The following is a 13594-nucleotide window of genomic DNA, read 5'->3' as shown; positions in this document are numbered from 1 at the left end:
TTAGTAAGCATTACGAATCCACTGTCTTGTTTGGGGGTTTGACATACAATCAGGTACCACATTGTACAATGGTCAGTGAAATCCAGCTAACACCTCTCGGCCATCTTTCAGACCTCGCTGAGCGAAGATGATCAAAGGAAACCCCTCAGAGCCTGTAGTGTTTACAGAAGCCAGAGGAATAATGCCGTCACTGAGGGCTCATTAGGGTTCAACATGCTCCTGACCCAGATCAAAGACCCAGCGTGTGGCTGTACTGGGCTGTTTACGATCTTCGGCTCTTTACAGCGGGAATGAGTCGAAGAAGAGGTCTCAAGAGGCGTAAACACTCTGGCAGACACTAAAATGCACCTCTTTAATAACGACCAAACTCTTGCTGCAGCTCTTTGTACGTCCCAGAATCCTCCTGGGAGTGCGGCCTGTCCCGTAAAGCAAGCAGCAAGAAGCAAGCGCTCATTAGTTTAAGGCAGGCCTGTAAGTGCATTAAATAATTCACTTTCTACATTTCCCACCTCACATCCTTCTTTCTCCCTGACTCCTTTTTATTAGGTCAGGTCAATCATTTGCTTTTCAGAGGCGGCTACCTTCATCCTTTCTTATTTTTCTCTGCTTGTGAGCTTTTGGACCTTCATCAGTCTTTGAGAGCTTTTTAAAGGTATTCAACCATACCACGAGCCAGGGAAACAGTGGGCTCATCTAACATACATGAACTGAGGTGAGCAGGGCATGTAAGGAAACGTGTGCGAGTGACAGGAAAAGAAATGAAATGGGAAAAAGTATGGCCAAAACATACTATAACTCATAATTTAGCTCGAAGAAATGAATTCTTTTAGAGTGCAATTCATAATGCAACAGAAGTTTGCACTATATTCTACAAAAACTGCCACAAGTAACGCTATAGGAAAATTAGGACAAATGGTATTTTCGTTGGGTGATTTTTAAGGTAAGTTAAGGTGTTATGACAGAGCTAGAGTTAAGGTGTGAACAGATTTCGCATCGGGTTCAGTTGGCCATACACATTTGCCACTTTGACAAACAGACTTGTTTGGTTTGAAAGTTTTTTGCCTGAAAAAAATGTCAGAGTTGATATTTTTAAAACTTGTTACCTAAATAATACATACAGTATGCTGGCACAGACATTAAATTATCTGTATCGCCCCCTTGAGAACAGACTAAGGTTTGTATCGAAGCCTGTTTCAATTCAAGTTTTCAATTCAATTCAAGTTTATTTGTATAGCGCTTTTCACGATACAAATCGTTGCAAAGCAACTTTACAGAAAATTAAGTTCTGTACGAGTCCACCCATGTTTCCACCCACCTAAACTAAGAAATAAATTGACGTCGCAACTTCGAAAAAGTCACAGTTAGGAGAAAATTCTAAATTAGCTATATTACTATATATAGCTATATTAGCTCCATTGGCAATATTAGCTGTCCTCAAAAAAGACTTGAAATACATAACAAAATAAGGAATAACAAACAAAAACAGATTTTTCTCAATCGATCATTTATTGACATCATAAAACAGCATTTCCAGTTGTTTGGCCCTGTGATTGACACTGCTAAGACTTCAAATACACACATACAATCTTCCTCTTCCGTTATGAAGATAGTTTGCGTATATGAGATTTTAACATGTCCATCTGTAACAGTCCCTCATGTTATCACACACCACACACATACACACACACACACACACACACACACACACACACACATGGAATACATACATGTCTTCACCTGTCTAGCACACAGATAAATAAACATCTAATATAGCAAGGCTCTGATAAATCAACAATATAAATCTCGACCTCTGAATCATGATAAATGTGGAAAAATAAACCAAAGAACAAAACGAAATGTCCAAAACTAGATTTATCTTCTCTTTTAATGAGAACCAAGATAAAATATTTGCTTTTAGAGTAGTTGTTCTTTTGGCATCCGTTCCATTTGCTCTAGGCGATTCTTTTGTACATACAGAATATAAACAATACAGCGTTTGATCAGAGGGGGACGTAATGTTTCTCTAGGAGTCATAACACGGGTGACACACCTGCCCTCAGGAACAACAGCATGGAAACACAACCTTTATTACATGTGTTTGTGTAACAGGGATCAACTGTAACAGCGTGTCAAGTATTCCATTCCAAATAAACACACGTGCACACGCCACATAGGAAGGGATATCCTGGATACCAGCACACGCAAAGGACACACTCACTCTGACCGTCCATTTAACTCACAAACACACACGGCACACATATACACACTTTTGACCGCCTCTGCGTCAGTGTTATTACTGGTTCGTATGACACACAGCTACTAGAATCTCAAGATTGTATGTTTCGGGACATGTTTCGGGAAGCACCGTGGTTTGATGAAACCGCTGCGTCAGTCACCCGCTTCACTGTGACAGCAGCTTGAAAAGGTTTCTCATTGGTCCACTTGTACTGTGGTATGAAACTGACCAATGGGAGTGCTGGAGGGGGCGGGGTTTTAGGGTGAGCGGCACCACTACTATACAGAAGCCGGTGGAAATTCTAGCACAGAAAGAAGGAAGGAATAGGAAGGAAAAAACAATGAAGCAGTGTGGAAAAGTTCACACTGATAACCGTGTCGATTCGAGTTCGGCAGATCCACGTCTGAGAACCGATAAAAAGGTCGGAGGGGGTGGGAAAGGCATTCCAGGACAGAAGAAGAGTTTCGGTGTGTGTGTTTAAGGGCTGTGGCTCATGCATGACTCACGGACAGAGGTTTTGTCGGTGGTGAGCGCTCGGAGTGTCTCAGAGGGTGCGGGGAATGATGGTGAAAGGTAAGATGGGACAGCTGGCCTCCAGCTCCAGGGCAGTGAGGAAGCATTCGGTCGCGGCAGCGTCGTTGCCCTGCGTTTGCAGCACTTCTCCCAGACTGTTCCACACGTCATGGGCCGTGCTGTTCACTTGCACCGCGTCACGCAAGATCTTCTCCGCAAGACTGTACCTTTGCAGCTGATGCAATATCAGACTCTGCAAAAAAACAGACAAATCAAAAGAGCAAAAAATACAGATGCCAGGAAATATAAGACAGAGCTCTGGATAAATTTGAATCTTCCTACTGATTTAAAAAATTGCACATATCTTTTAGCTTCAAATCGGACTCAAATTAAAAAATAATTTTCAGTTCATTAATTAGGGTACAACATGGCCCTTTAAGAAATGGTATAATTATATTATATGGTATAATTACATTATATTGTATAGTTATAAAAGAATGATCAAAATATTGATTAGTAACGACTGATCTATAATAGACAATACATAATAGCTATAGATCAGTGTTTGGTAACAATTTGTAAAGAAAAACTGGAAAAAAAAAGAAAAAAAAAGTGTTCTGTCTGTTGATTTTGATACAAATGTACTATAATTAGTTATATTATTTATATATTACAATATTAATAATATAATATTATTAATTATAGTTTATATAATCAGTGGTTTTTGAAAAAGCAGTTTGGGAAAAATATTTTATGTATTTTTAGTGTAATGGGTATTGGCTGCTGAAAATTCAGTTTTGCTATCACAGGAATAAATTACTATTATTATTAAATAAATTTTAAATATATTAAACTGAAAAAAAAAAAACCATATTACTGTTTTTATTGTATTATTCAAATGCATAATGTTTTTTCAATTAAATTTGTTTTATTTAATATTTTAATTTAATTCTGCTATTATTTTTTACACAGTTTCTGTTCTGCAAATACGCATTGTTCTTCGTATTTGGTTTGTCAAATGTGTCAAAATGATCACAGACCTCTGTATTTCCATAAAACAATTCTATAAGAATACAGTTATCTGTTGTGTTTGTTTTGACAATGTCATAAAATCTGGTCTGAATGCACAACGTGGTATTTCTAACATATTCTTTATAGTACACAGATCAAAAACGAGCCGACATCAAACAAAGGGTTAATGTAGTGTGAACAGCTCTGATAGTTCAGATGCCGTCCACTGTCCTGCTGTTAGAACAGTGTCAGACACGCACACACACACACACCAGACACAGACACAGACACAGACACACACACACACACACAAAAGAAGGTCAGAGAGGGAGAGATTTGACAGAGACGGGCAATACTTCCTCCTGCTGCTGTCTACTACAGGGGAGCTCCTTTATAAGACATGACATTTCTGCTTACTAATAACACTTCCTCTGACAAGTCTCCACATCCTGGACTCATTGTCTGCTAAATACTGACAAGGGACGAGATCTGGACTCTTTTCTCCATCTCAGCGTGACGATCCCACAAACACACAACCAAACGTTCCCACAAGAAGAGTAAAACCTGAAATCAACTGCATTGCGGGGAGCAATAAACATGAAAGTGTAAAACTGCAAAAGGGTTTCAGTTAGTGGCTAAACAGCATGTGCTCACCAGTCTCTGCATGGTCTTGACGTGGGTGGGGCTGATGGACAGCGCCTCCTCGTACCAGCGCTTGGCCTCGTCCACGTTCCCCCGCAGCTCCGCCACCTGACCTTTCATAAACAACACGTTATGGGACATGGGGAACAGGTTGGCTGCTTCCTGCGTACACGCTGTTGCCTCCGCCGCCTTTCCCATTCCAATATACACCTCCGCTGTGGAAAGACAGAGAGAGAGAAAATAAGTGATCAAGAGAAAACAGTGGAAGAAGCATTGCTGGGGTTTATTTCTTATCTGGAGTCACACAGAAAATGTGATTCTCAGACAGGCTGTCAGCTGTCAGTTTCATAGCTCACAAACAGTGAGGAGACAGAGAGACTGATGGGAGCTTAACGTTGGAGGGGTGTCCTCCCTCTTCAGCCAACAAACTCCAGGGAAAGTGACTACTAAGTATGTTTACTCTTGACACCTTTCTCACCCTGCCAAGTCCTGCTAAGGTTCCCTCACTTGGCTCAGTGACAGTCAAGCTGGTTAAAGAATAATTAGTCTTAGTAACTGAGTTGATTGTCTTTTTCTGAGAGAACAAATTTTTGTTCAGTTTTATTATCATTTATATACCATTATAGTGTTTATGAATATTTTGACTATTTTATTTATATTCACAGTTTATTTCAATTTTAGTTTTTAGTTAATTTCAATTTATTTTTTATTTTAGTTTTAGTAATTCAGTACTTCAACTTTAACTTTTATTTTAGTTTATTTCTAATTTCAATCATTTCTAACATTCCAAAGTTTTTCAACTTTACAGTTTATTTCAATTTTAGTTTTAGTTTTTTAGTTAATTATAATTTATTTTTTTATTTTAGTTTTAGTACTTTAGTACTTCAACTATAACTTATTTAATTTAATTCAGTTCACTTTTATTTTAGTTTATTTCTAATTTCAATCATTTCTAACATTCCAAAGTTTTTCATCTTTTCAGTTTTTCGATTTTAGTTTTAGTTTTTTAGTTAATTTTACTTTATTTTTGAATTTTAGTTTTAGTAATTTAGTACTTCAACTTTAACTTTTATTTGTTAATTCAGTTCACTTTTATTTTAGTTTATTTCTAATTTCAATAATTTCTAACATTCCTCAGTTTTTCATGTAATATTTACATATTTCAGGTATTTATTTTAATTAACAAAAACAAGTTTTAAATAGTTTTAGTATAAGTTAACAATAACATTTGTTACTGAACTAATCTGCATTTCTAAACTAATTGTTTGAATGAATGATTCAATGATCAATTCATAAAGACAGTGACCTGCTATATTTTTAATAGTTTTAGCTAACAATAGTAACACTGTTACTGTTACTGAACAAATTAGCCGTTTTGAACAAATCATTTGAGTGAATGATTCAGTGACTTGTTCATTAAGACAGTTCAAGTTTTATATTTAAAGTATCATTTCTTTTTCAAAATCATTTAATATTTAAATATTCAAAATTGTATTTTAACACAGTAATCTCATTCTGTTATTTAGGCGATTGTAATAGCAGTGTAAATGCATTCAGGCCACCTCTGAACTGCATTAAACAGTGTAAATACAAGATGCAGCTTCTGTGTCACACTGGCAGAGCACAGATGACTTTTGTTGATCCTGGTTTCATTTGATTACTAACAGCCCTATGGTGTCATATTATTCGAATGAACTTTAGTCTTTAAAATGAATATGACATTAAAATAGAAAAATTTAAAATAAAAATTTCCCTTATAAAGGTAAACATACCCCTGGAAAATCCATTTAAGGGGGCATGTATTGCCTCTTGATGAAAAAGATAATTTCTGTCACTGCTATGATCTAACTAACACTGCTCTTGAAAACTTGTGGAGTCAGCTATCCACGACAGGCCTAAACCAACCATGGTACCAGCAGAAAAATGCTCACACACCCCTATTTACTGTGCATTCACGCTGTTCTTATCAGTACTTATTTGGCCTGGGAATCAGACCCATGACCTTGGAGCTGCTAGCAGAACTTTCCTAAACTTCAGTGCATTTAATTCAGCCACATTCACAAGTAACCACAATTGCTTGTCTATTCATAAATGCTGATTGTAGACAGAGCAAAAGCCTCCAGATGGGGAATTTGATCCTGCTGGATATGGTTTAATGTATTTGCTTGGACAAAGGATGCTATTAATAACAACCTGGGTTTACAAAGCAGTGAGGAATAAGCTGTCCATATTTAAACATAGTGTTCTATTACAGTTTGTTTAGAACTTAAGCTATATTTTATTTCAAGATTACAGAATATGCCGTTTATTAAACCCGGACCCGAACAATGTAACAATAGAATGTGGGCATGACTTATGTTAAAAGGATGCAAATTAGGGCTGTGGGTGAGGTTTGTACCTGCATGCAGCCAGATCTGGGCAAGGGTCATCCAAGGGTGGAGGGGTCCCTGTTTCGGAGCACTGCTCTGAAGGGAAGAGGCCACCTCAGACAGCGCCTGCTCCACCCGTGACGCTGCTATGGAGGTGGCGTGGACCGAACCTGCGGTGGAAACATAGACAGTCGGCAACGACACGTACATAGGAGCTTCTCTACACTGCAGATATTAGTAGTGAAAACTTCGATCTAGAATTTTGTTCTTATACACATGAAGGCCAAATAGCAGTTGATCATAGCTAATCCCTGTTCTCAACAGTGCTATTATTGTTAACTAAAAGTAGTATTAAAACCAAAACTTTTAGAAATTGTTAATTAAATTAAAGCTGTAATAAAATGAAATATAAATATTTGATGAAAAATTGCAAAGAATTAACTGTTGCCTTGGCAACAAAGTAAAATAAAATAACATACTAAAACAGAAACTGAAATAAAAATAATTTAAAGCTAAAAAATTAAAACTAATAAAAAAATATCAAGCACAACAAAATTACTAAAAAAAAGGTGGCGTCGATAGCTTTATGGGCAGTGCGCCGACATACAGCGCCTTTGCGCTACAGGCGTCCCGAGTTTGAATCATGACTTGAGGACATTTCCAAATCCCGCCCCCTTCGCTTCCTGTCAGCTTTGATTTGTCCTATTATAACAAAGGCAAAAATGCCAAAAATAATTCTTAAATTTTTTTTTTAATTAAATTAAAACTCGTTCCTATATATTTAACACATAAGAGTGTTACAGTTTTTCTATTCTAATGTACAAGTTAAAAAAAATAACACTAGTCATTTCTAATCTCTAGACAATTTAATGTGAGAGAATTTTAGGAAATGCAAGGGTAAAGAAACACCATGACAAGATCCAACAATCTGTAGTCAACTTTTAGAAATTTCCAAAAGGTGGACAATACTTTAACAAGCACATTTACACACACCACTTAAACACAAACAGCATACGATTATTAATAGTGAATAAATGAAGCTCTGCACATTTGCTGCTACTTTCCACAAATTTACCAAATCCTGCATTTTAAAAGTGCTGGCTGCAACATGTAAATCACATTTCATATCAGAGCAACTGATCAACGCAAATGAGGCTGTGTTTTCATGTCTGCTCAGCTTGAATAAGAGTGCATTCAATTAAATGGATAGTTCATCCAAAATGACATTCTGGTTCTCATTTACAATCATTTTAAATTCGCAAATCTTTTCAAATAATTCACTAAAAAGATCAGACTTAAAAGAACAATTAATTCACAAAGTGAATATTCATAATGTTCAGTGAATAACAACTATTTAGGTCTGTTCTTCACACATAGGTATTATAAGCCATCTGAATATAGTCCATAAGTCATATGGACCACTTTTATGATATTTTTATAGATTTTTGCATCCTGTTTGAAGCTTCAGTGCTCTAACTTCCATTCTTTGTAACTGCATGCAAAAGGTGATTTGTACAATCTTCAAAATTTCTCCTTTTGTGTTCCACAGAAGAAACTACATTCAAATGTTTGGGGTCGGTAAGATTTTTTAAAAGTCAAAAATACAATAAAAACATGACATTTCAGAATTTTTAGCAGCCAGAAGCAAATAACATCCTGTAGTGGAAGTAATTTGGGTTTTTAAATGACCGAACCTTCAGTTCTGGGTGAGCTATTCCTTTACCAGTTTTACCAATAAATTCCAGATTTGGCCTCAGGTCCTTTTCAATTTGCTAGACTGAGGAGATGAACTGAAGACACCACATCAGTTTCCTGAACTGGGTGAACTGAAATGAAATTGCCCCCTGCAGTTCAGCGATCACAGAGTCCCTATTTGTCTTAGCTATGGTCAGGGCATCAGTGTGGTCATTAAAGTCTCTGTCGGGGTTCAGAGGAACATATTAGGATCATAAAACACATTCGGACTGAAATCGATCCCTGTACATCTCAGTTTCTTTCTCTTTAGCAATGAGTTTGTTGAGTATCCATAGCTGCTGCTCCTATGTTTAGCGTTTCTATGGTGACAGTGAACAAAGCCATGGATCACAGGACCAAACACTGAGAATCTGACCCTTATCTGTACTGAGTTTAAAAGGCTTCCAGGGGATCTCTTCATGAATGTCCTATACCAAGGATTTTTTTAAAAATCACTCATGGAGGCCACAAGAATGAACAACTTTAAACCGTGAAACAAAACATTTAATACACAAGCAAACAGTTATTTATGGCTGTTCTAGGTTTTATCGATATAACAATAATCTCTATTTAAAGGTGGACAGTTCATCCAAAAATGAAAATGGTCATGTTTCTTATTCTCATGTTGTTTCGAACCTTTATGACCTTCAGTTCTCATTTTAAATCGCACTTCCTGAGACAACATGTTGTCAAATGCATTAATATACCACTGTTTAAAAGTTTGGGGTCAGAAAGAATTATGCTTTTTGAAAGAAATTAACACTTTTATTCAGCAATGATGCATCAAATTGATCAAAAGTGAGTAAATAAATTTATAACATTACAAAAGATTTCTATTTCAAATAAATGCTGTTCTTTTGAACTAAAATGTAATTGATTTAATCAATTTAATTATTACTTTAAATTATATTAGTATTTCACAATATGCTTGTTTTTACTGTATTTTGTTCAAAAATACAATACCCTGGAGGGGTAACAAATTCTATTATATGACTTTAGAAAACTTGGATTTAAGCTCAAAAGTCCAATAAATTACTTTTTATGGTGCTGTTTTGTAATTTTGGAACTTGGCAACATATGTCTGCATTTTCACTGTGTGGAAGAGCAGATTGGACATCGTGCTCAACTTCTCAATTTGAGTTTTACAAAAGAAAGTCATACAGATTGGAACAACATGGGCAAAAGATCCTAAATTATTAATTTAAGTGTGAACTATCTGTAAGTCTCTATTAGGGCTTGACGATATGACCTAAAATCAAACTCTCGATTAATTGAACATTTTACCTCGATTACGATTAATGAACGATTATTTTATTTATTTACTTATTTGCCCTCATAGTTCACTGACAAGGTTTGTACTGTAAATATGCTCAACTATTAAAGGTGGGATATTTTTTTCTAATGAAAGAGTGCATTTCTTTGTGATTTTAAAATAACTGAAGGAAACAAACTATTTATGGCTATTCATTGAATATTTCGAACAATTGAATTCAAAGCACACATCTCTTGAAATTAAAACGTCTTATGAAAAAAAGTCACATTTCAGTTTTAATGTAAAAAAGGGGGGACTGGGCTAGTTTTGGTCTTGTTTTGAATAACAATCGGGCTTGTTTTGTTTCGCAGACCTGGCAACCCTGGGGAAAGTATTCACAGGATTGAAAAATCAAAATAACCGATGTGGGAAAATTGCATCGGGTAGAGGTTCTGAATTTCAATTTCGATTACTTTTCGATTAATCGTCCAGCCCTAGTCTCTATTTTATTATTATTTTTTTTTAATACAAACTACTGAAGTAGGGGAAGCCATCAGGCCATTGCCCTCAAAGAGCTGCCATCACTCTGTAGGGTTAAGGTTGATGACAAGAACTTGCTAAAGTGTCAACAGCTTCACATCTCTTTTAAGCACATGCGTGTGCACACACAAACTCAAACAGACTCCCATGATGCATCAGACCAGCCTGCAGAAAGAGCGTGACGAAGGAGCTCCATGCTAGGAGTGGGAAAGCATCATCACACGCAATCACACACACACATAAAAAGCAATATGTTTTTAAAGAGACAGTACTTTCTTCACCAGAACCTGCTGTAAATATACAGGAAGTCTTTGGTTTGTAATGCAACTCCCCTTTTTGGCATTCCTAGAAGCTTGCGATAACAGCACATGTCAGTTTTTTCTGCAAACAGGCACATTTAAGTTCATAATTAAGTTCAGAATCATTTAACATTATTAATTTATTTCTATTAAATACAGGGCACATAATTTCCCAGTTACTTTCCATTGAATTTTTACAAGCTATGACCATTTCCAGATACTGTTTCCATTGCAATTGGCCGTAAATGAGCACCTCTCAGCACGATCATGACACCAGCGATCCCGTCCTCTTAAACGTTTCATCGCTCTGTTAACAGAGCCTGGAATTTAGAAACAGCTGCTAAATGTGAGACACTAAAGGAAATTAGAGCTTGTGATCTACGGTCCAGAGACCTAGGTGCTATTCCATCAGATACCACACACCCAATTTATATCAAGTGACCCTAATGACAAATAATATTTAAATAAAAACTTTTAAAATAATTACAGGATCAGTCAAAGTCCCTCTAAATGTGCCTGATTTCACTCAGGTTTCAAATAAAATGAAACAATAATCTTAAACTGGAATTAAACTATGGACTGTCAGATGGAATTAAAAGAGCTTAAGTCTAATTTTGGATTGATGGTTAAAAAATTAGAGCACATTTTAGACAAGGTCATTGCTCTCCTGAGGCACCAAATGATTTAGATTGATTTTTAATCACAGAACACTTTTACAGTGCTTGTGATAACAAGAAACAGGTAGCATGTATATTTACATACACACTACTGCTCATAAATTTGGGCTCAGTAAGATTTTTTGACGAAGAAATTTTTTTTTTTTATGAAAGGATGCATTAAATTCATCAAAAGTGACAGTTAACACATTTGTTAAGACTTAATGTTTATCAAAGAATCCTGAAAACAATGTGTCACAGCTTCCACAAAAATCTTACTGACCCCAAACTTTTAGACCAGGGGTGCCCAAACTCGGTCCTGGAGGGCCGGTGTCCTGCAGAGTTTAGCTCCAACTTGCCTCAACACACCTGCTGGTAAGTTTCTAGTATGCCTATAAGAGCTTGATTAGCTGGTTCAGGTGTGTTTAATTGGGGTTGGAGCTAAACTCTGCAGGACACCGGCCCTCCAAGACCGAGTTTGGGCACCCTGTTTTAGACAGTAGTGTAAATAAAAAAAAAAAATAATAATTTGCCATACCATTAATAATAATAACGAATTGTATCATTAAAACTAATAAGAAGTCAGAATCCAAACACTGCTAAAAGTACCCATAAATATGTGGCTTTAAGCAGCAGTAGGCGTTAAACCCTGTTTGAGCCTGGAGGAACAATACTGTCTCTTTAATTATTAAGAACCGAGGCCAAATGAGTGCATTTACGTCTCTCTCTCCAGCACAAAGAGGCCGGGGACACAAAACGCCAGGAGAGGACACACACACAATAAGAGGGCAAAACAAAAGGTAAGAGGCAACGAGTCCATTGAACACATTATGCTGGAGTGTGTCGGAGTGTCTTAACAGACAGGTGGTAGGTGCACTCTGCCGAGGGGGAGAAGGCCAGCGAGGCAATGAAGCAGGTGTGTGTGTGTGTTTGTGTATAAAGGCAGAGCAGTAACAGCAAGAGCTACTTACAAACCCCAATAAAGGAGTCAAAACCATGAAAGAAAGCATCTGGAAGGTTGCCTTGGAAACCAAAAAGAACAACAAAAAGGGGGCAATTACTCATAAAAAATTGGAACAAAAACAACAACCACAACAACAGAAACTTTACAAAAACACAGAAATATAACAGAAAAAAAAATTAATTCTGTCTGACTTTCTGTAATACCACAAACCAAAGTGTCAGGAGTCCTCCTTAGGCCCTGTAAAGCCTGCATCTGTGATTCTCACGCTCTGCGGACACAGACTGGCAGGTGCACAGGTGTGTGACACTGTGTTTGAGGCTGTAAGAGTGTAAATGCAATGGTCTGGATGCACAAACACTGCACAGTGAGAAGAGTAACAGCAGAAACTGTGAATCACATGCACAGCATTACAGAAGTCAGACAGAGAGGAAGACAGACGCTGTTTACACCTGGTGTTAATATCCGTCTTGGGTGGTCTGATCATATGTGGACACTAAGATTCAAATGGAGTCCAAAACCGAAAGTTTTGTGATCCTATTTGCAGTGGAAGCATTAATGCATCCTGATGTGTGTCAGACAACAGGGAAGGATGCCTACTCACCTGTCAGTCATCCGATGCTGGGCTACAACATTTACACTTTGCTGGATAACTTTGACTATAAAATAACCATTTGTTGGCAGTTATGTCTGACTCCACTGTCTATTTTTCCAGTTTGACAGACTTTAGTGGACATCACTTACTATGTCAGTTAATGTTCAAAAATGTGGGGTTGATTATGAGCTTATAAGTTTTATATAGGACCCTATGAAATCGGTTTTATTTTTTCCAAATAATGTTTTTTCCGTCTTTAATATTTAATTTAATGGTTAAAAAACTTTTAAAAATGTGGGGTTGATTATGAGCTTATAAGTTTTATATAGGACCCTATGAAATCGGTTTTACTTTTTCCAAATAATGTTTTTTCCGTCTTTAATATTTAATTTAATGGTTAAAAAACTTGTGTAATTAATTAAAATCATGAAACGTACACAATTTAACGTCAATTAATTAAAAGTTTAAAGGCACAATATGTAATTTTTGCCGCTAGAGGGCGCGTATTCAAAATAAACAAAGAGACAAAGGCGTAGTTTGATGACGCCATGACTGAGTGTGGAATCATGGGAGTTGTCGTCTTCATCCCCACAGCCGATGCAATCCGACGGGACTCGGGCAGAAATCATGTTCATGGATGAGCTAATGATTTATTAAAGGTCCCATATTGTACACCTTTCTGGAGTTTTATTTTAGGTTTTGATGTCCTTAAGAATATACAGTGGGTACGGAAAGTATTCAGACCCCCTTAAATTTTTCACTCTTTGTTATATTGCAGCCATTTGC

General features: G+C 36.7%; 1 protein-coding gene across 1 annotated transcript in view; it reads right to left on the bottom strand.

The window, feature by feature from the left end:
- Window positions 1–1487: 1487 nt before the first annotated feature.
- LOC107668507 (tetratricopeptide repeat protein 7B-like) overlaps window positions 1488–13594 on the bottom strand; it is a 42428-nt gene continuing 30321 nt past the window's right edge. The window contains exons 19-22 of the mRNA XM_016460398.1: window positions 12224–12274; window positions 6801–6941; window positions 4415–4617; window positions 1488–3002 (exon numbers count right to left, since the gene is read on the bottom strand). Of these exons, the coding sequence (XP_016315884.1) occupies window positions 2781–3002; window positions 4415–4617; window positions 6801–6941; window positions 12224–12274 (617 nt within the window). The 3' untranslated portion in view covers window positions 1488–2780. The remainder of the gene's footprint in view (window positions 3003–4414; window positions 4618–6800; window positions 6942–12223; window positions 12275–13594) is intronic.

The sequence above is a fragment of the Sinocyclocheilus anshuiensis genome, unplaced genomic scaffold (assembly GCF_001515605.1).
Source record: "Sinocyclocheilus anshuiensis isolate Anshui unplaced genomic scaffold, SAMN03320099.WGS_v1.1 scaffold52, whole genome shotgun sequence".
Lineage (NCBI taxonomy): Eukaryota > Metazoa > Chordata > Actinopteri > Cypriniformes > Cyprinidae > Sinocyclocheilus > Sinocyclocheilus anshuiensis.
This window is presented reverse-complemented; position numbering and strand designations above follow the sequence as displayed.